This window comes from Gadus morhua, chromosome 18 (genome assembly GCF_902167405.1).
Source record: "Gadus morhua chromosome 18, gadMor3.0, whole genome shotgun sequence".
Lineage (NCBI taxonomy): Eukaryota > Metazoa > Chordata > Actinopteri > Gadiformes > Gadidae > Gadus > Gadus morhua.
In genome coordinates, this window is record NC_044065.1 from 21431918 (window position 1) to 21451986 (window position 20069).

At 42.9% G+C, this 20069-nt stretch overlaps 1 protein-coding gene across 1 annotated transcript; it reads left to right on the top strand.

The window, feature by feature from the left end:
* The first annotated feature begins 2013 nt into the window (after nucleotides 1-2013).
* bms1 (BMS1 ribosome biogenesis factor) lies at nucleotides 2014-19479 on the top strand. The gene is made up of 23 exons (XM_030340356.1): nucleotides 2014-2119; nucleotides 3089-3286; nucleotides 3368-3558; nucleotides 5898-5977; nucleotides 7189-7377; nucleotides 7874-8016; nucleotides 8156-8277; nucleotides 9147-9340; nucleotides 10648-10793; nucleotides 10875-11596; nucleotides 11689-11790; nucleotides 12413-12564; nucleotides 12855-12936; nucleotides 13866-13948; nucleotides 14588-14773; nucleotides 15247-15435; nucleotides 15798-15978; nucleotides 16934-16992; nucleotides 17082-17204; nucleotides 17347-17494; nucleotides 17610-17785; nucleotides 18462-18623; nucleotides 19011-19479. The coding sequence occupies exons 2-23, from the start codon at nucleotides 3096-3098 to the stop codon at nucleotides 19236-19238; spliced, it is 3849 nt and encodes a 1282-aa protein (XP_030196216.1). The 5' UTR covers nucleotides 2014-2119; nucleotides 3089-3095; the 3' UTR covers nucleotides 19239-19479.
* The last annotated feature ends 590 nt before the right edge of the window (nucleotides 19480-20069 follow it).

Here is a 20069-nt window from a genome sequence, read left to right on the forward strand (position 1 = left end):
GGAGTCCTGGAGCTCTATATCTAAATAATATCATATTATGCATAGATAACTATATCATATAATATATATTATTACGGCCTAAAGCTGTGTGCGCCTCCAGATGATATTATAAATCCAAAACGACTGCGTTGGGTTCCGCGACGTCTCTGGTTCTTCTACGTCGAAATCATTCTAACGTAGACTGAACCACGACATGGAGGAGAAAGGGATTGTTCCCCGCGATTGTTGACAGCGATTTTCTCCCACCGGAACCTCGCTACCGAGGGACCACCGTCTCGGCAGCAGGCAGCGGTCAGTGCTTAGGCACCACCAACTCCTGCAGCGGGCAGCGGGCAGCGCCGAGGCGGTGGTCCCTCGGCAGTGGGCAGCGGGAAGCGGGGATCAAGCGGGAGACAATCGCGGACAACAATCCCTTTCTCATCCATACCGTGTTTCATGTACTTCAGGGGGTCAAAGCCAAAGTTTATTTTCTCCCAATTCCTTATCTACCATGGCTGAGACACGAGTCTTGTTGTGGAAATACCAGAGACGAGAGACCGACCTGCGCCATAACACCAACAGCAGAACGGTTATCCAAATAACAAAGAGGTGTACAACACTTGCAGTCCTGGAGCTCTATATCTAAATAATATCATATAATGCATAGATATCTATATCATATAATGCATATTATCAAGGCCAAAAGCTGTGTGCGCCTCCAGACGATATTATGAATCACAAACGACTGAGTCTGGTTCTCCGACGTCTCTGGTTCTTCCACTTCCGCATCAATCCGAAGTAGACTGAACCGCACGCTGCCTGCTGCCGGCTGCCTCGCAGCAGCGGGCAGCATGTCGCAGTTCATGTACTTCAGGGAGTCAAAGCCAAAGTTCCTTACCCCCAATTCCTTCTCAACCATGGCTGAGATAACCCCAACTACAGTCTCTTTGTGGAAATACTAGAGACGTCAAAGAACCAACGTGCTATGCACCATAACACCAACAGCAGAACGATTATCCAAATAACAAAGAAGTGTACAACACTTGCGTTACAATGTGTGCAATCACACACACAGACACACATTTGGCGATTGCACAGTCGTAGCTCATTGTCTTATTGGCGGGCCAAATTCTCAGGGCGGGCAAGGCAGAGAAATGGGAGGAAACTTGGCCCCTAATGACGACATATGGGGCCCCATTCCAAATCAGCTCGCCTGAGCTTCCATTTTTTACAAGGCGAGCCGGATACCTAGTGCTCGTTTTACACCAAACGCAAGTTTTGGCCACTAGGGGACGATATACAGGCTAGGGGAACTCATATTAATGTTAGAAAACCTCATAAAGTGAGATTTTCATGCCATGGGACCTTTAAAATTGGTTGGGAACATGACCACATTTGTTTACTGAGATTCGATTAGATAAAGTGTAATCCTGGTAATTCACCTTATTGCATTTATTTGTGATTGAATTATGAATGAACCTGTTTTAAATAACATTGTAGCATGTCATTAAGTTATGTTAAGTAATAAGGGAACAGCACGGCAGGGATGATGGTCAGTAACCTCAATATATGCAAGAGGAGCATATGCCTCATAATGCCTATTGAAAGTGTCACTGTAGGATTTTATTCTTTTGTGGGTCCCCAAAATTTTTTTGGGGGAAAACTGGTCAAATGATCAAATAATAACTTTAGAATTTGATTTAAATAGTAATTTATAGAGTTGGAGTTACATATAAAACCAAATATAATATAAGTTTTCTCACCCAACTTTACTTAATTTTAATATTAATTTTAAGGTCAAGTGCCCTCATTATATTATTATAAATTGACCAAAGTATTTTGCATGGAAACAAACATTCACATTACCAAAGCGGGTGAACAATAAAGAAGTCGAAATTTAAAACGCTGAATAGAAAATATATATACATATCAGATATTACACTATTAAATACTAAATATATAAAAGTAAAATGTATTACTCTAAGTCGAGTCCAGCAGAGGGTGACAACAACACACATCCTCGGTGAAGGACTCTCTACCCTGGTTTCCGGTTCCGGGTCGTGTTGAACCTCATCCATGTGTTCACTACGGGTCAACATCTCCACACGTGAGGATATTAAGTCGAAAGAAGTATTCGCTGGTAATGTATTGATAACTTTGACTGTACTAGGATTAATTTCCACTTAAGTGTTTCTGTTTGTCCATGGGTCTTGTCTCTGGGTTTGGGAGTATGTTGCTCTCATTTCATGCTGGCTGGGGTCTTCTTTATGAAAAAACAACACACCCACACACACACACATCTGTATATGTATATATATATATATATATATATATATATATATATATATATATATATATACACACACACACACACACACACACACACACACACACATTAAAGATGGCTCAATGGAAGTTTAAAACAGCAATGACCACAAACTAGAAACCTAGGACCCTCCTCGTTAAAACAATATGCAACTCTTGTCACTTGGGGAGCAATATAATAAATTATTATACAAAGGTATCTTCAATGCTTTAAGACCCAGTGAACCCAAAACCACTTTTATTTGGGTTATATGTCTTAAATGAGACAACATATATTATTCATGCAGTACGTATAAAATCACTTGGTAGAATTCAACGAACCATTATGTCACCGTAGGAAAAGTCTAATTGAGCATCTCTAAATCACCGATCTCTGATTTGAAAGTCAGTGGTATGAGATATCAAGTTACGTCAAACCGGGCTCTGACTTGTGAGACGCAACCACCAGGAGTAGGGTGTTCCTGCAAAAGAGGATGCTGCAGTGTCAGTAGTACTTCGGTGGAATGAACCTTTACATCTATGAAATACTTCCTCCTATTGCAGGAATACGCTATTGACAAACACATATCCAATAAACCAGCAGCCCCCTGTGAACCTTGCGCGTTCAACATAGATATTACAAGGTTCCCGATATATATCGTTGGTTTTAGGATATTGTCCAAATTAAACAACTTCCTTATTCACTACCCATATTCGGACACAAATGGCGCTGGTAGAATGTCATTGTTGCTGTTCTTATCATTTAACTACTACACCTTTTGTCTCATCTCATCCAATGATGCAGAAGTTGCATGATGGACGGGAAAGTGAAAGAACAGAAGAAGGAGCAGAAGAAACACCAGCAAAAAAACAGCGGGCCGAAGTCCGAGAGGAAAAAGTCCAGGAAGCTTGATGATGCAGCCGTGGAGGAAAATGAACACAAGAAGAACCCTAAAGCCTTCGCCGTGCAGTCTGCTGTGCGCATGGCCAAGTCATTTCACAGGTCAGATGTTATCCGACTTGACTCAACCCCTTCCATTTTTAAGATGATTGTATTTTAACCTAACCACTTTTCTCTGTGCAGAACCCAGGACCTGAAGACTAAGAAGCACCATATACCTCATGTGGACCGCAGCCCCCTGGACCCTCCGCCAATCGTTGTGGTGGTGGTCGGGCCGCCCAAGGTGGGGAAAACCACCTTGATACGATGCCTGATCAAGAACTTCACCCGGCAGAAACTGGGAGACATCCGTGGACCGGTCACCATTGTTTCTGGTAAGTGTTTCCACCTGAGTTGGATTATACTTCTGGTGGAGGCTCAGCAGGAATATTTGGTGAATATCCAGTCAATAAGAAAGATTTGAGGCATTGAACAGATGTTCCTATGTGTCTAGCTGTGTATAAGCTCAGTCAGGAGTGAAAATGCCCTGCCCCAAACAATAAAATAAAAAAAAAGGCTAAATAAAACCATTAAACCGGATACATCTTTTACAAAATATTCCCATGGATTAAAGTCTGTTTAGGAGTGTATGCCGCTTGCTCTACAACAGTCAAAGCAGTGGATGGAACCGTGTGGCCACTGGACATTAGGACACAGATGGTAACTAATGCTGATCCCCTCATAGTTGATCAGATCAATTACGAGTTGAGCGACTCATGGCCGACTAAGGTTGATGTTAGTCGAGTTGTCTCATGTTTTCTTATGCTAAGCAAATGCTTTCATTCTAAATAAGTTCCCATTATTCCTTGTTGTGTAAACTGGGATGGGTTCAGTCACCGGTGTTTACTGGCTGTTGGTAGGTGGACCAGGTTAACCATCATGACCCCGAGCGGCCCGACATTAAACTTAAGGTCAAATGCACAGCAGTAGCGTTTGTTTTTGTTTGGAGAGATGATGTAGTACTTTGACGTCAGAGCATGGGAGATGTCTTCACCCTCCATGCTGGTGAAAATAACTCGTATGACGAGTAAATGTATGATACTTTTATTCAAGTTTGTCGTTTTCTTCTAATGAACCACATCGGACATCTTTAAGAGACCTGCTTTTTTCTCAATGCTCTATATCTGCAGACGTCAGTGGGGAACATTGGCAAACAATTATACAAAGCATTTGTCGCCAATATATGATATTGAAAGCCCTTTGAGACTAACTCTTAAAGGGACTCTCACCTTTGTTGCATTTGAGAATTACAGCACATTCAAATCATCCCGCCTTCCTCCAATGCCCCACCCCCTAAGTGTTATTTTTTAAGTACAAAAGTACAAAACAAAGCGTTATTTTTCGAGAAGCGAGTACTGTAACGACCTCGCCGGTGACATAATGATGTCGAGTCATTAGTAGTTGAAGGTTACAAACCCCGGTTACCCCGGCAACCCCCAACACGGTCTCACTCGCGTGCAGGCCCCCACCCTCCTGTTCTTCCAAGGCCCTCCCCCAGCTGACCTAATGATTCGCCCCCACGCTGATTGACAAGAAGAACACTACAATACATGCACATAGAATTGGCATAGCGGACAACGAAATATAATGTAACACATAACACACAAACTATTTAACTGTCCCAGGGTCGCTACAGTACAAAAGTTCTAGACTCCCATGGGTTATGTTTAGACTCCCATGGGTTATGTTTAGACTCCCAGGGGTCATAATATCTGCCATTGGTCTATTAAACAAGAAATTTAGCAGGTGGCTCACTGTAATTGTATGGGCTTCGTGTGATACCGTTTTGAGGCCCCATGTTGAAGGACAGTTGTCCCACTGAGTATAAGAAAGGTGTATGAGCATTACAAACAGAGTAGCGGGACAACGTAGCGTCTGAGGCCGAAATGGGTCCCCTAATCGGACTGAGTGGTGCGGTTGGGTGCCAACGGTCTGGAGGTCTTCCCGGAGCTCCAGAGTAGCGGGACAACTTCGCGTCTGAGTCCGAAACGGTTCCCCTAATCGGACTGAGTGGTGCGGTTGGTTGCCAACGGTCTGGAGGTCCTGAGAATCATCCAGGGGAGCGGGACCACTTGGCTTCTGAGGCCGAATCGGGTCCCCTTGTCGGACTGAATGGTGCAGTTGGTGGCCAACAGTCTGGAGGTCTTCCTGAGGCTCCAGAGGAGGGTAACTCTGTGAGTCTGAGTACGAGATGAGTCCCCAAATCGGACTGAATGGTGCAGTTTCAGTACGCCGTGGACCACTTTGGTCTGCCATCGTCAGTCGCTACGGTCGCTACTCGCTACTGTCTGCCGTGGAATCAAAACAAACCCTCTAGTTGAGGACGCGCCTTGATGACGCGGGCCCGAATGCGCAACAAGAAGCAGACGGAAAACCTTATATATCCATGCAGCAAACAGACAGGTCTGTCGGCCAATAAGGTCATTCGGTCCGAAGAATTTTATTGGTTGAAGTTTTCACTAAATATTATGAGAGTAAAATAATTGTTTGTTTTTACTCCTGGTGGGTCTGTCTTGCATATTAGAGTGTTATTACCTTATTAATACCAATTTAACCTTATCCAAAAAAAGTGTAAAAATGCAACAAAGGTGAGAGTCCCTTTAAGGGCTATACAATTTCGTAATTTAAGAAAATTGGGTGGGGGAAATAGATACTAAGACTTTTTCCTTCCTAGGTAAGAAGCGGCGTCTGACATTCATCGAGTGTAACAACGACATCAACACCATGATCGATCTGGCCAAGGTGGCCGACCTGGTGAGTGAGGAGTTTTACCTTTTTGATGAGACACAATGAGTGTTATTCATTAAGATTGATGGTGTAAAAAAAATAAACAAGTTTCATTTTCTGTACAGATTTAAAAGTCAATGTTGGTAACACACCTATTCAGGAAAAACAACTGTATATATACACAAACGTGTGTATGTATATGACAGTGGCGGCTGGTGGTTTTTAAAGTGTGGGAGGAAGGACTGTGTGCTTGGTTGCCATTGGCCTGCTTGCACTGTTATAGTGGAGTATGGTGGCATAAGTATGTGAGACTCGAGTTGTTTCAGGGTGTTTCGGGGAACTACAAAATAGCAGGGAGGGAGGGATAATTATGTGAATTGATACAAATCCACCAGTGACATCATTGTACTTTGAAAGTACAACTCTTGATTTGTAAAACTACTCTTGATTTGTAAATCTAAATAAAGAAATCTGGGCCTAGCTTTGGGCATATTTTTGCCCTCAATGACTGAAGCTATTGGTTGTAATTTGGCTATGTTTATTTTCAGCTACAGTTGTTTTAAGAAAAATGAAGACACAAGACCAAAAGTGATGCCATTTAAAATGCATCATGCTCTGAATCATTCAGTAACATCCATTCCACAATATCAAACGGAATGGTCAGAGTAACTAACAATTAAAAGATTAAAACAAGACCATTATTTCACAACTATTTGCATCGGCCGTCCGTGGGCTAAGGAAGCGCCAACATAACCAAACACAGCCGCACTGTACCACAACGAACAGTAGCTCACCGCTCGGTGGAAACAAGGCATACGACTGAGCGAGCAAATATGATTAAAGTCATATTTAAGGGCATTAATTCATTGGTAATCTGGGCAATCTACATTTTTTATTCTCAACAATGTTAAGGATGATCTTCCTTCCTCTCCTCATTGGAGAAGCCTCCACTGGTATATGACTATATATACGTGTATATATACACACACGTGCTTGTGCTTGTGCAATCGTGCGTGTGTGTGTATTACTAAATAAATAAAAAGTCTAGCCTCAAAGCATTTGGAGAGACCAGCCAGAGCAGGCTCGTTATGAAAGGATGCAACCATTCCTCCCTACCTCAATACCACACCAGCGTGTGTGATGTTGGTTTTCAACAACATTTTGCTCTTCCCTTGTTACATTTCTTCTATTAACATTTGACAAATAGCTAAATTGTCTCTCTTATCGACTTTTTGCAGGTACTGATGTTGATTGACGCAAGCTTTGGCTTTGAAATGGAGACTTTTGAGTTCCTCAACATTTGTCAGGTACATGGCTTCCCACGAATAATGGGGGTGCTCACGCACCTCGATTCCTTCAAGAACAACAAACAGCTGCGAACGGCAAAGAAAGTCCTCAAACATCGCTTCTGGACAGAAGTCTACCAGGTGAGCAACAAAATTAAAATAATTGTATTGTTTTAATATATTAGATATATCGAACACTGTAATTATTTTGACAAGAATTGCATAATGTTTCGTGAGTCTTTAACGGTAAGATTAGATTACCATTAACCTCTTAGTTCAGTCAAACTTTTATAATTTGTATCTTTTATTGGTTGCCTTCTAAATGAGTACGAAAGCATTAGCCTTGTTTTTCAATGTTTTGTACAGACTAAACAAATGAATTACAATAGTCTGTCTGTACTGCAGAGTAATCGACTCATGACCTACATTCAACGGGGCTATTTTCGATCCCACTCTTCTAAAAACTTGTAATTGGAACAAAATAACTGATTAATTTATTTGAGAGCAGTTAAATTAAGTTCTGTTCTTGAATAGTAGTATGAAGTTTTGGTTCCTGGTAAGTATAGTTAGTTGAGGGTTTTGTTTCATGAGCCGGTTCAGAGCCCTGATCAGTGTTGTGTTGTCGTTCCTCCGGTAGGGAGCCAAGCTGTTCTACCTGTCGGGGATGGTCTACGGCGAGTACCAAGCCCAGGAGGTCAAGAACCTCGGGCGGTTCATCTCGGTCATCAAGTTCCGCCCCCTGGCCTGGCAGACTTCCCACCCTTACGTTTTTGCTGACCGGTGAGTGTAGGGATGAGAAAACCCCACAAGGGTTTGTCAAAAACATATAAAGCACATCCGTATTAACCCACAATGTTTAAAGTCTTCTAATGCTATAATATGGCTTTTTATCTAATTGCATATGTCTCTCTTCACCAAGAATGGAGGATTTGACTGACCCTGAAACATTGAGGTTGGATCAGAAATGTGACCGAACAGTGTCCCTGTATGGCTATCTGCGTGGGACCTATTTGAAAAAACACACCCAGGTCCATATCCCAGGTAAGGCAGGGGTTGGTCTTCTTAGTAGTGTTAAGCCATCCTCTCTTCTGCATGGAGCCATTTGCATGAGATTACACATTACCTTTTTGATGGTGGGGAATTCCTTTTACGGAGAAGCAACGGAAATCGTATTAGGATTATTGAGGGTGGCTGGCTAGCACTAGTCTTGGCCAAAACTCATTAATATTCACAATTACCTCATATTTCTTTAAATCTTTTTTACTTCAGAGCACACTGATGCGATCATTGGCTGATCAGCAGGCTGATCAGTGCTGACTACAAAATATATGCAGCAGAAATGTATGCTTCTTTTGGAATTTAAGAAAGAGGGGAGACAAACGCTATCTATTTTAATTGTTAAGAAAGCTGTTGAACTCCACACATTGCTAAAATCAGGGCAACGTCTAAACATTAGTCAAATGCAGTGATGGGAATAAAATAACGGCGTTATAAATAACTGCGTTATAAATAACGGCGTCACTTTTTCAGTAACGAGTAATGTAAATGATTACTTATAATGCCGTTACTTCCAGAAAATGCGGCGTGTTACTATAATAAAGTAGTTTCTTCATCAGGCAAACTAGATCTCTAAGCGGAGCGGCAAAGTTTTTTTTTACTTTTCTTCCTTGGTTTTGGGCACGAGACAATCGCATAAATTATGACGATTGGCTGAGGTAGAGTCAAATTTCATTGTAAGCCAATCAGAGGTAGAGTTGACGGATGTTGTTTGCACAAATTCAAAAGCATTGGAAGCGTTTAATGTTGAAGCTTCTCGGTCACCTATTTTCATAGTGTTGAATTGATCTGAAACGAGGACTGATTTACCCCAAAAAATATCTCACCCATGTTTTGCCTTCTACCTCCCCAAGGTGTGGGAGACTTCAGCGTTGCGGATGTGGGCTTCCTCCCAGACCCGTGTCCTCTACCAGACACCAAGAGGAAGAGGACACTGAACGAGAAGGAGCGCCTGCTCTACGCCCCCATGTCCGGGGTCGGGGGCGTGGTCTACGACAAAGACGCTGTGTACATCGACCTTCCTAGAGGCCATGTCGACCGGGAGCAGGTGAATGCTATTCTGTTATTTAAGCCTCACAGGTGTGCTTCGTATTTGTACTCGACCGCTGTAGGACTGAGCAGTGACCAGCTGACATGTTGTGAATCCCCCACAGCCCTCATCATTGCCCAACAACGCTTGCTTCTTCACACTGCATGAGTAGGGGTTTGGCTTCACATTTGTGTTTCTAGGAGCACCTACTCCTAGCGCCTACTCCATAAACAGGATTTAACCCTTTATTTGAACCCATTACAAACTAAGAACGTAAAGCATTTTAAAGTTTAACTGGAGCACCATAAGATTAAACAAAGTAAGCATTGTAGTGAAAAGTTATGACATTTGATGCGCCATTTTGTTAGATGGGAGATGAGATAATGCTATGCGGCTTTAACTTAATTCAACTTTTGAATTCCATTAAAGGCATGCTTCACTTAACCGTAGAAATAGCTTTTTGTTCTGATCTCGGTTATAGGATGCACTAACAAGCCTGCCTCTTACCAGACCTCACTCCGTTTTTTGTTTAGTTTATATATGTAGGTTTTCTCATAAAATAGACCTATGCTTGTCTTTATTCGCATTTCCCCATGTCAGTTAAACTAAGTGAGGTATCTACAACGTGATAGGACAAGGCAGCTCCCACACAGTCCTTCACGTGAAACTTTCTGGCTGCTCCGCCGCTGTAATGAGGATGAGGAATAATGATGTCTCTAAAGGGCGTAGCCTAAGCGTTACGTAGGTTGATCACTCATGAAACAACTCTCTGTGATCAGTGGTCTTAAAACCTGTTATGACACTCGTTGATTTCACTGGCATTTCTTGTCTAGTCATCATATGCATGTTTGTGTGTTCGCACCACATCTAGTATGTGTTATATCAATTCAACATTTAGAAATGTAATAATATACCAATTGGCCTATTCATTCAGGTCATAGCCTATGTCAAGTTTGTTCTTTGCAAACGCGAAGTGACCTTTGTTCTTGATTCACACAAGCGTTTCAGTCTAATGTTCCACAGGTTGAACATTAGTTTGCACTGGTCTTTAAAGCTATATTTACTGCTGATTGAGATGCTTCACCATGGTTGCATATTCAACACAATTATAACAATCATAAACAACAAAGTCCATTTGGAAATGGGTATTTGTTGTGGGGAAGGGCAATTGATGGAAAATCGAATTTTGGTCACTTGGCCTCATTAAATATCTTTACTCTGTCCTGAGGTTGATTTCCCCACATGGTCAGATGGATTGGGAGGTTCAAAGTGTGGCTGTACATGTGTGAAGGAGCTTCAACGTCCATCTTTTCCCAATGCGATAGGAGGAATCGCGTCCCACAACAGAGCTGGTCCGCTCTCTGATTGACACGCACGCCACTCTTGATGCCAAAATGGCCTCCAGCAAAGTCTCGCTCTTCAGAGGGTCTGCCACCATAACGGACACAGACGTTGAGGGGGACCAACAACTGTGAGTCAAGTTCTGTTTTCACGTTGTGTGTTGTGTATGTATATCGTGTTTGGTCTCATTATTTCCTCCATGATCTCTCAGGGAGAACAGCGCGCCCCAGTCCCCAGACCCAACCTCCAACAGGGAAAGAAGGAAGATGATATTCACAGGCGAGGTGGAGGCCAATGAAGACGGAGACGACAGTGAAGATGAAGACGACAGTGAAGATGGAGAAGATGGAGACGACAGTGAAGATGGAGAAGATGAAGAAGGTGGAGATGATGAAGAAGGTGGAGATGATGGAGAAGATGGAGACGACGGTGAAGATGGAGAAGGGAACAGTGATATGGACGAGGCAGAGTCTGATGAAGAATTGGACACAAATGAAGGCAACAACGTATCCGTGTTCCTCAAGCAGGTGAGGGCGTCTACTGAGCAGCCAGGGAAACTGACCGAACCTCAGCGTGTGCAAACCGGGAAAAGGCTGAAGATGTCAGTTGACGAAGGGGAGCCCAAAGTGTCCGAGACGCTGGCCTTCGCAGACAGTGAAGACGACCTGGAGCTCAGCAAGGAGGATCTGTCGGAGGGCGAGAGCGCAGCAGAGGAAAGTGACGAGGAGGACTCGGAATCTGAGCAGATCGAAACAAAAGCAGCGGGCTCCGCGTTCTGCTCTGATGAAGAGTGGACCGACGACGAACCAGACGTGGAGTCCACGATGAAGTCAGAAGGGATGGAAATCCCTCCACCTAAAACCACTGAAAAAGATCTTAAGAAAGCCAAGGCGTTGGAGATAAAGGGGTCTGACCAGGCGTACGAGACCGACGGTAAACACTGCATCTGCTCTCCATGATTGTCGACGCTTTCCCTTTCAGCAATGGTCATGAGCGGTCAACATTTTTCTTTTTTACATGTTTAGGAGCTCTACGCTGGAAGGACGACTTGCAACAGAAGGCATCAGAAGTCTTCCTCAAGCATCAACAAGCAGCCCCCAACCTCCGGAAACATGTGTATGGTACAGGTAAGGTGTCTGAATGTCAAGATCTGGTCAGGGAAAACAAGCTATTTTTTTCTAACATGGTCATGATTGCCATTGGTGTATAACGTATAACATAACAATTATTATATTATAACATCAATTTAATTTTTTTCGTAAAAAACCCAATCCTCACCCTTGACCACTTCTATGTTTCATATTCTGTGCTAAAACGACAAACCAACCATCATCAATAGCCTGATGCATGATCTCAGGTTCTATGGAAAGATAACACTTGGGGATATTATCTAATATAAATAAGACTTGTCACCTTCACTAGGTATGCGTATAGGACAGTAGCCCCCCCATGTGGGTGCTTTATTAACCACTTGGAAGGACAACACTGGTCTGGGTGAACAAAACATTATCTCTGAATGTGTCAGACTTGCAACATCCTTTTAAAGAGCTTAACCCAAGCAAAGCAACCCATAGCAATTTAATTATAATTGTATTATTAAATATATATTAATGCATATACAGTTTTTGAAAAGTGTACAATAAATACTTGAATCAATGAACCTTGTGTGCTTATGCTTGAGCTACACTAACGTCAGTCACATTTGTTGGGAAGCCCGTGAAATATAATAACTAGTTAGTCTGTGTTCAGTTTCCAGCCAGGGCGCGGGTCAGGGCGAGGAGGCCGAGCTGGGAGGGCTCTTCCGGGTCAGCCGCCCAGAGAAGAGTAAGACCAACCTGGCCGATGCGGCTGACTGCTCCAGGTTCCACCCAGACAGCCTCCACAACTGGGATCTGGAAGAGGTTTGTGTCAATTCATGAGTCACATTCTTGTCCAGCTTACTTATTTTGTTTATTTATTTTTAAAGATAAATAACAATAGAGGACACACAGGTTAGTTCTAAAGTCAAGTCATTCAAATATTTATATGTGAAATGCGTAGGATTTAGCCCCTCGCAGTACGTAGGCGGGAAACCTTCAGAATTAAAATAATATTTTATTGATAAAATCATTAAAATCGTTAGGGATCATCATTCACTACAGATTGCACATTGGACTTTAACCAATGCTCTTCATTCTGAACGTTTTTCCAGATGCTGCACTCCATAGCAGACTGCTTTGTGACCGGGAAGTGGGAGGAATGGCAAGATGCTGCCACACTGCTGAAGCAGGATGGTGAGGAACAATAACTGAAACCATACTCGTGCTCTGGAAACCATTTACTGTGCCAGTAAATGTCAGGGTGAGGAAAAGCCATCTAAACAGGATTAGAGTTGTTTTTCCATTTTAAGATCACGCAGATTCAGATTAAAATGTAAGGGGTCTGATTTCCGATTCAACACATTGAGGCGTACCTTCCAATATCAACCAATCACAAGATTCCACTTACAATGGATGCCAACACGTTACACATTTTGCATCATATAACTACGTTGTTGCTAGAGGATGGATAAATTGGAGTACAAGCCATTATCTCAAAACAGCAAGCCATTATCTCAAAACAGCAAACACCGAAATGCTAGTACCTGCCACGTTGTCTAGTTAGGCCCTCTTTAGCTAGCAGTACCTGCCACGTTGTCTAGTGAGGGCTCTCGTTAGCTAGCAGTACCTGCCATGTTGTCTAGTGAGGCTCTCGTTAGCTAGCAGTACCTGCCACGTTGTCTAGTTAGGCCCTCGTTAGCTAGCAGTACCTGCCACGTTGTCTAGTGAGGCTCTCGTTAGCTAGCAGTACCTGCCATGTTGTCTAGTGAGGCTCTCGTTAGCTAGCAGTACCTGCCATGTTGTCTAGTGAGGCTCTCGTTAGCTAGCAGTACCTGCCATGTTGTCTAGTGAGGCTCTCGTTAGCTAGCAGTACCTGCCATGTTGTCTAGTGAGGCTCTCTCTAGCTAACAGTACCTGCCATGTTGTCTAGTGAGGCTCTCGTCAATCGGGGATATTTACAATACCCACTGCTTAGATATGAAAGAGACATAAATCTTTTTATTAAGAACTGGCATTTAATTAAAGGAGATGAATCAATGACACACTGACTTTGATTCATTGTGTTAAAGGTAAAAGCATGTTAAAATGAAATGCATGTTGCATACTATTTCTTTTCTTATTAGAAAATCTTTATGGTGACTTTGAAGACTTGGAAACAGGAGAGGTCCATAATGGAGACGATAAAGACCAGGAGACCCAACCAGAGGTACCCTTGCTGCAATGTATACATCAAGAATGTTTCGCATAAGCACTAAAAATACATTCAAATGCAATAAATTAAATGTTTCCACAGTTAATGGGTAATTTGTTAAGCATAGAAGTATTGGAAGCATAGCATTTTCATTTAATCAATTTATACAGGCCTGTTTTTGATCATTCAAAAGGCTATGATTTAGGCGTTGTGAGAAAGCTTTGACTATTTTCAGTTACGTAGAACTAGCGTAGCTCTGTGTGTGGGAGGGGTTATGGGAGTTTAGTAGAACTAGCGTAGCTCTGTGTGTGGGAGGGCTAAGAGGTACAGGCCGGCCAGCATTTTATTTGTATCGTATCAGTTGGGAGGATGTTATTTTATCAACATTATTTAATGACTATCAAGAAGCATCAACTTCAGATGGGTTCTGATTCTTTTTGGCTTCCAGTTATTCGAAATCGTGCACAATCCAACTTTATAATGTTTAATGCAATTGTCAACCCCCTCAAACCTACTACCTAAAAAACTTTTGTTACTGTGCTCATTGTTTGTCCTCATTAGCATATGTCAAGCAAAAACATTTGTCCAACAATGCAGCAGAACTTAGATTAACATTTTCTCGATTAACCTGAGAAGTCTATTTTCACTTGTCAGGTCGATGGTGAGGAAGAGGCTGATGATGATGCAAAGGAGGACGTCAAAGTGGACGATGAGACGCAGAAGAAGAACAAGCGTTTGGAAAAGAAGCGCAGGCTGAAGGAGAGGTTCGACGCGGAGTACGACGACGGAGATGCCACCTACTTTGACGACCTGAAGGAGGAGATGCAGATACAAGCTGAGGTACGGTTGCTTCCTGTCAGAGCGGCGGACACGCCCCCTTTGGTCAGAAGACTGCGCCTCCGTGACGGTTCTGGTTGAAATTGGCCTTTACTCTTACATCGTGGACACGCCGTTTCTCACTCTTGTGGGGCTTTTTTGGAGATTGTGACACAGTCTGCCCAATATTTTCAAAACACTTGGACAATCACACAAAAATAACACAGGAGGGAAACTAAAATCCTTCCCCTGTTGTGTGCTTTTGATCCTCTCCAAACTTGGGAGAGGATCAAATCATCAACCCAATATACTAACTGAATGGTGAGCTGAGAGATTTGTTACAGCCCTATAGTTCTGTGTATAGTTATATGTATATAACTTTATATATGAATAGTTCAGTCATCTGTGGTACGGTTTGGTTGTCCGGTGGGCATTGGGTACTGATTTACTGTCCATTCATCCTAAATGTTTCTCTCCTAACATGTTTTGTTGTTCAGTTGAACCGGACAGAGTTTGAGAGCATGGACGATGCCACCCGGGTGCAGTACGAGGGCTTCCGCCCGGGGATGTACGTCCGCCTCGAGATCGCAGCTCTGCCCTGCGAGTTTGTGACCAACTTCGACCCCCACTACCCCGTGATTCTCGGTGGCCTGGGGTCAAGCGAGGGAAATGTAGGATATTTGCAAGTAGGTACAACCGAAAAGGAACCCATTATTCCAAACATACTTTTAGGTTGATTTGACCAATCTCTTGGAAACCCTGAAACCATGGATGTTCAGGTTAAATAGAAGTCTGAACCAGGGATGCTTTCTGCAAAAGATAGAAACCGCAGAAGCAGACCATAAAGTCAATAAAGCAGTTGTTGTATGCTGTTGTGCAACGTACCCACAGTGCCTTGGTAGATGTGTGTTTGTCCTGGACTAAGGCCACATGGAATGGATTTTTATTTTGGTTTGTTAAATCTCAGTCTGGCAGTCTGTCGTGTACATTTTATTAAAAAATGTACAGATGTAAGGAAAGGTGGAGCTGACTGTGGTTGTGTGTTTAGCTGCGGCTGAAGAAACACCGGTGGTACCACCGCATCCTGAAGAACCGGGACCCCCTCATCGTGTCCCTGGGCTGGCGCCGCTTCCAGGCCATGCCCCTGTACCACATCGAGGACCACAACGGACGCCACCGCATGCTCAAGTACACGCCCCAGCACATGCACTGCGGCGCCTCCATCTGGGGTGAGTTCTGCTGAGTCGGGTTCAGTGGTCGGGTTCAACTAAGGCTCACGCTAGGCTATAGACCCTCACATTACCCATCACCGCTCCATACAGTCGGAATAGAAAACGCTTTAATACTAGCTTATATTCTGGTTGTGATGTGTTGAATGTATACAAATACACACATGCATAGATACATACATCTATACAAATGTTATGGAAAATATGTAATGTGCAGAATTTGTCATTGAACTGGGAAAAATGTAGGTGGCCAAGCCAAACAGCCTTTCTTTCTCAGCTTCCTCCTATGAATCGGATTTGTCCTTAACAAAAGAAAAGTTATATTTATAGTTTGCTCCAAATATGACCCATATTTGTAGTTGTATGGTATCAGGTCCTTGTATGTCCATGATTCTACGGGGGCCTGAAATGGACAAAAGGGCCTTTTGAATGATGATTTTAATTACTATTCCATTTTCACTCTGTTAATGTAACAGAAGAAATATTTATTAGTTCACGAAAAGCACCTTTTTATTCACATCGTTATTTGGTGTGATTCAGATTAACTTTCGACAGCTCTGTTGATTGCTACTTTCTTTTGCAAATGTTTTTAAAATTCTTCAGATTGATTCGCTCCTTGCTTTTATTATGAACTGAAACTCTCTTCTGCTATTTGTAACTAAATGTATTTTAAACGAGCTGGAGGCCAGACTGCATAGAGAACCAGAATGTCAGCTCCCAGGTGGGGTTGGTCTCCTGATACTCGTTAAGGCAATGTGTGAAGGCCTTTTGGGCGAGTAGGCGGTCTTCCGGTTCTGTACCATTGAATTTTAAACTTGTCAGGACTTGATGCGCACACTACCCTTTTTTGTACACGTATGTGTTATTACAGAGACATACACAGTCAATATGTAACGTACAAAAAGCATCAAGCATCCGCTCACCTGCGTATACAATCTTTCCTTTCCTGCTCAAGGTCCCATCACACCCCAGGGCACCGGCTTCCTCGCTGTACAGTCTGTCTCAGAGACTAAAGTAAGGCCATCTGACCGTTTGGTTTTAAGTGAAGCTCCTAAAACACGATAGACTATGATAAATGGTCTTTTCTTTCTTACTTTTTTCAGGCCAATTTCCGTATCGCTGCCACTGGGGTTGTCCTAGAACTGGACAAGTCTGTTACTTTAGTGAAGAAACTGAAGCTCATTGGCTACCCATACAAGATCTACAAGAACACCAGCTTCATCAAAGTAGGAACCCATTTGTTTGCTGTAAAATATCCTTTTACAATCTGTGAAATGGTTACCTCTTGGGTTCCTTGTACCCTGTACAACATGAAGGAACCCCTTCCTCGGCCCTGGATGTGCTGAGCTGAGGCTGTGTTCTCCACAGGGCATGTTCAACACCGTCCTCGAAGTGGCCAAATTTGAAGGGGCCTCCGTTCGGACAGTGTCGGGGGTCAGAGGTCAAATCAAGAAGGCCCTGTCCACTCCAGCAGGCGCTTACCGTGCCACATTCGAAGACCGGCTGCTCATGAGCGGTAAGGGAACCTGCATCTACCTAAATCCACTGTACAGAATTATCATTTATTTTGCACACCGAGTTTATATTTGTGCACACAGAATTACCATTTATCTTGTTGTTTAAACCCATAGATATCGTGTTCCTGCGCACCTGGTATCCGGTGGCAGTTCCCCAGCTCTACAACCCGGTCACCTCCCTGCTCCTACCGGTGGGCCAGAAGGAGAACTGGTCCGGCATGAGAACCGTCGGACAGCTCAAACATGACCTGGGACTCCACTACAAACCCAAGCCCGATTCTGTGTACAAGGTGACCCTGAGCCCCATCTGGGATGTACACTCCATCCCTGCTGTACCATGTTAATGAGTTCATGGTGATCTAGTACTGCACATAGACTGTAAAGTAATGTGGCCCTAGCAACCAGGACATCAGCCACCAGTCCAGACCAAACCCTTTTAAATGTGTTATTTGGATTGGCATCGTTTAGAGCTTTCAACCATCAGCTGAAACTATCCATACTGGAAACCATGGCAACATGTCAATATTCGACATGTAGGCCGGGCTTTGCAGCCGTCTTGCTACATCTTTGGGCCTCATGGCTAGTGCTCGGTATTGCGTCACACTGACACTGACATGCTGACACTGCGTAATTGTTATCCCAACTGACCTAAGTTTTAGGCCAGTCGGAAGATGTTTGGGTTTAATTGACCTAGCTAATCTCTCTGGTCAGGTCTCGAATAGAAATAAGATTGTTGTTCTTGGCAATCCTAAACATTAAATAAATATTTAATTTAATACTGCAAAATAAAAAAATACTTGACCCTTTCATTTGCCTTTTCATAAAATCATAAATTTGCATCAAATAAAACAATATATAAACTCACAGCATTCACCTTAGCCCCACCAATGCTTTCTATCTATTGACCCACTATTGAATAGAACATGTATTGATCTTTGAAATGTCCTTTCCTTCATGTTGTTGCAGCCTGTGGTCCGGGCCCCGAGACACTTCAACCGTCTGAACATCCCCAGGCAGCTGCAGAAGGCCCTGCCCTTCAAGAGCAAGCCCAAGCAGGACCAGGGCAAGGGCAAGACCCCCCGCGACCTCATCAGGCCCACCGTGGTCCGGGAGCCCCACGAGAGAAAGGTTGGCCTTTCATCATTTGGTGTGCAAACAAAGACTTTGTAAAATACCAGCTGTTTACAAGTGGAGTTTTTAAAGGAAAACCAAACACGCTGTCATAACTAGTCCCTGCCCAGAGACCCAGTCTTCGGGTAGACTCGCTACAACCAGATTGCTAGTGTTTGATTGACGTAACCCAAAACTGCTGGGAAACAGTAACGGATGCATAAGCATGTTAACAGGGGAATGGCCTGTTAACCTGCTTTCTTGTTGGATTCTGTAATTATTCAATATGAAGTTATTATGTATTTAAGTATTATTATATAGCGGAGAATGGTGATTCAATACACAGATCCTGTTTTTAATCTAGCGTTTAGTAGCACATGTCCTTCATCAGCATTGTCCTTTCAGGTGGCTGCTCTGCTGGACGCGCTGAGCACCGTCCACAGCTACCAGAGCAAGAAGGCCCGCGGGGCGCAGCGCCTCAAGCACAAGGACTTCCTGCAGCAGAGGGAGAAGCAGGAGGGGGAGAAGGTCAAGAGACAGAAAGAGGCCAAGAAGAAACTCTACCGGATGATGGGCCAGCAGGAGAACAAAAGTCAGCGATCCAGTCTGAAGGGTGCATCACAAGATGGATAATAACACGTGATGGCCTTTTCTCTCTCCTTTGGTATGGACTTGATTACATGGCCACCCAACAAATGTTATGGTATGGCTGGTTGTCATTGCTTCTTTTTTGTTTTGTATATAAAACATCTGTTGACTTATTTATAAAACTGTACTCTAGCATGCTAATGAAAATACCAGATTCCATATGTCCTGAGGGCAGATTGCAGTTTTATAAATGTTGAAATCTTAAATGAACCCCTTTTAAAACAAACGTGCGTGTTTTTTTTGGTGTCATGAATGGATCCTTTTAAATTTGCCACAATAGATTTTTGGAAATGATTGCCTTTGTTTTTAGTTTGAATTCTTGAAGGGTGGCTAAGCCCCATTCCACAAGGACGAAAACAATCTCTTTTACATATACACTGTAAGAATATGGGCATCAGGTTGAAATAGTCTACTAAAATTTGCTCTATTGGCAGGAATATCACAACAATTTTTGCCAAAGCATCAATAACCAATTAAACTAACTAAATAATTTGTACAAACAAAGTGTAGTACGATATTGGTAGAGCTTGCTCTATGCATTTGTGCATGGGATTCTGTCTGGGCAAGCTTTTATACGCAATAGATAATAATTGTTCAAAAGATCATAAAATAACAATATATATTTCATGCAGATATATAGTGCTCACGTCGTGGCCATATTGGGTACATTCAAAATGTGCCCACCTACTGCACAATTCACACTTTACTTACCAAAATAAATAAAGAGCATCAATCAAAATTTACAATAACATACATTGTATGGTAATATGCACTCTCATTTGAGTCAATTGATAATACAAAGCACATATTATGTTA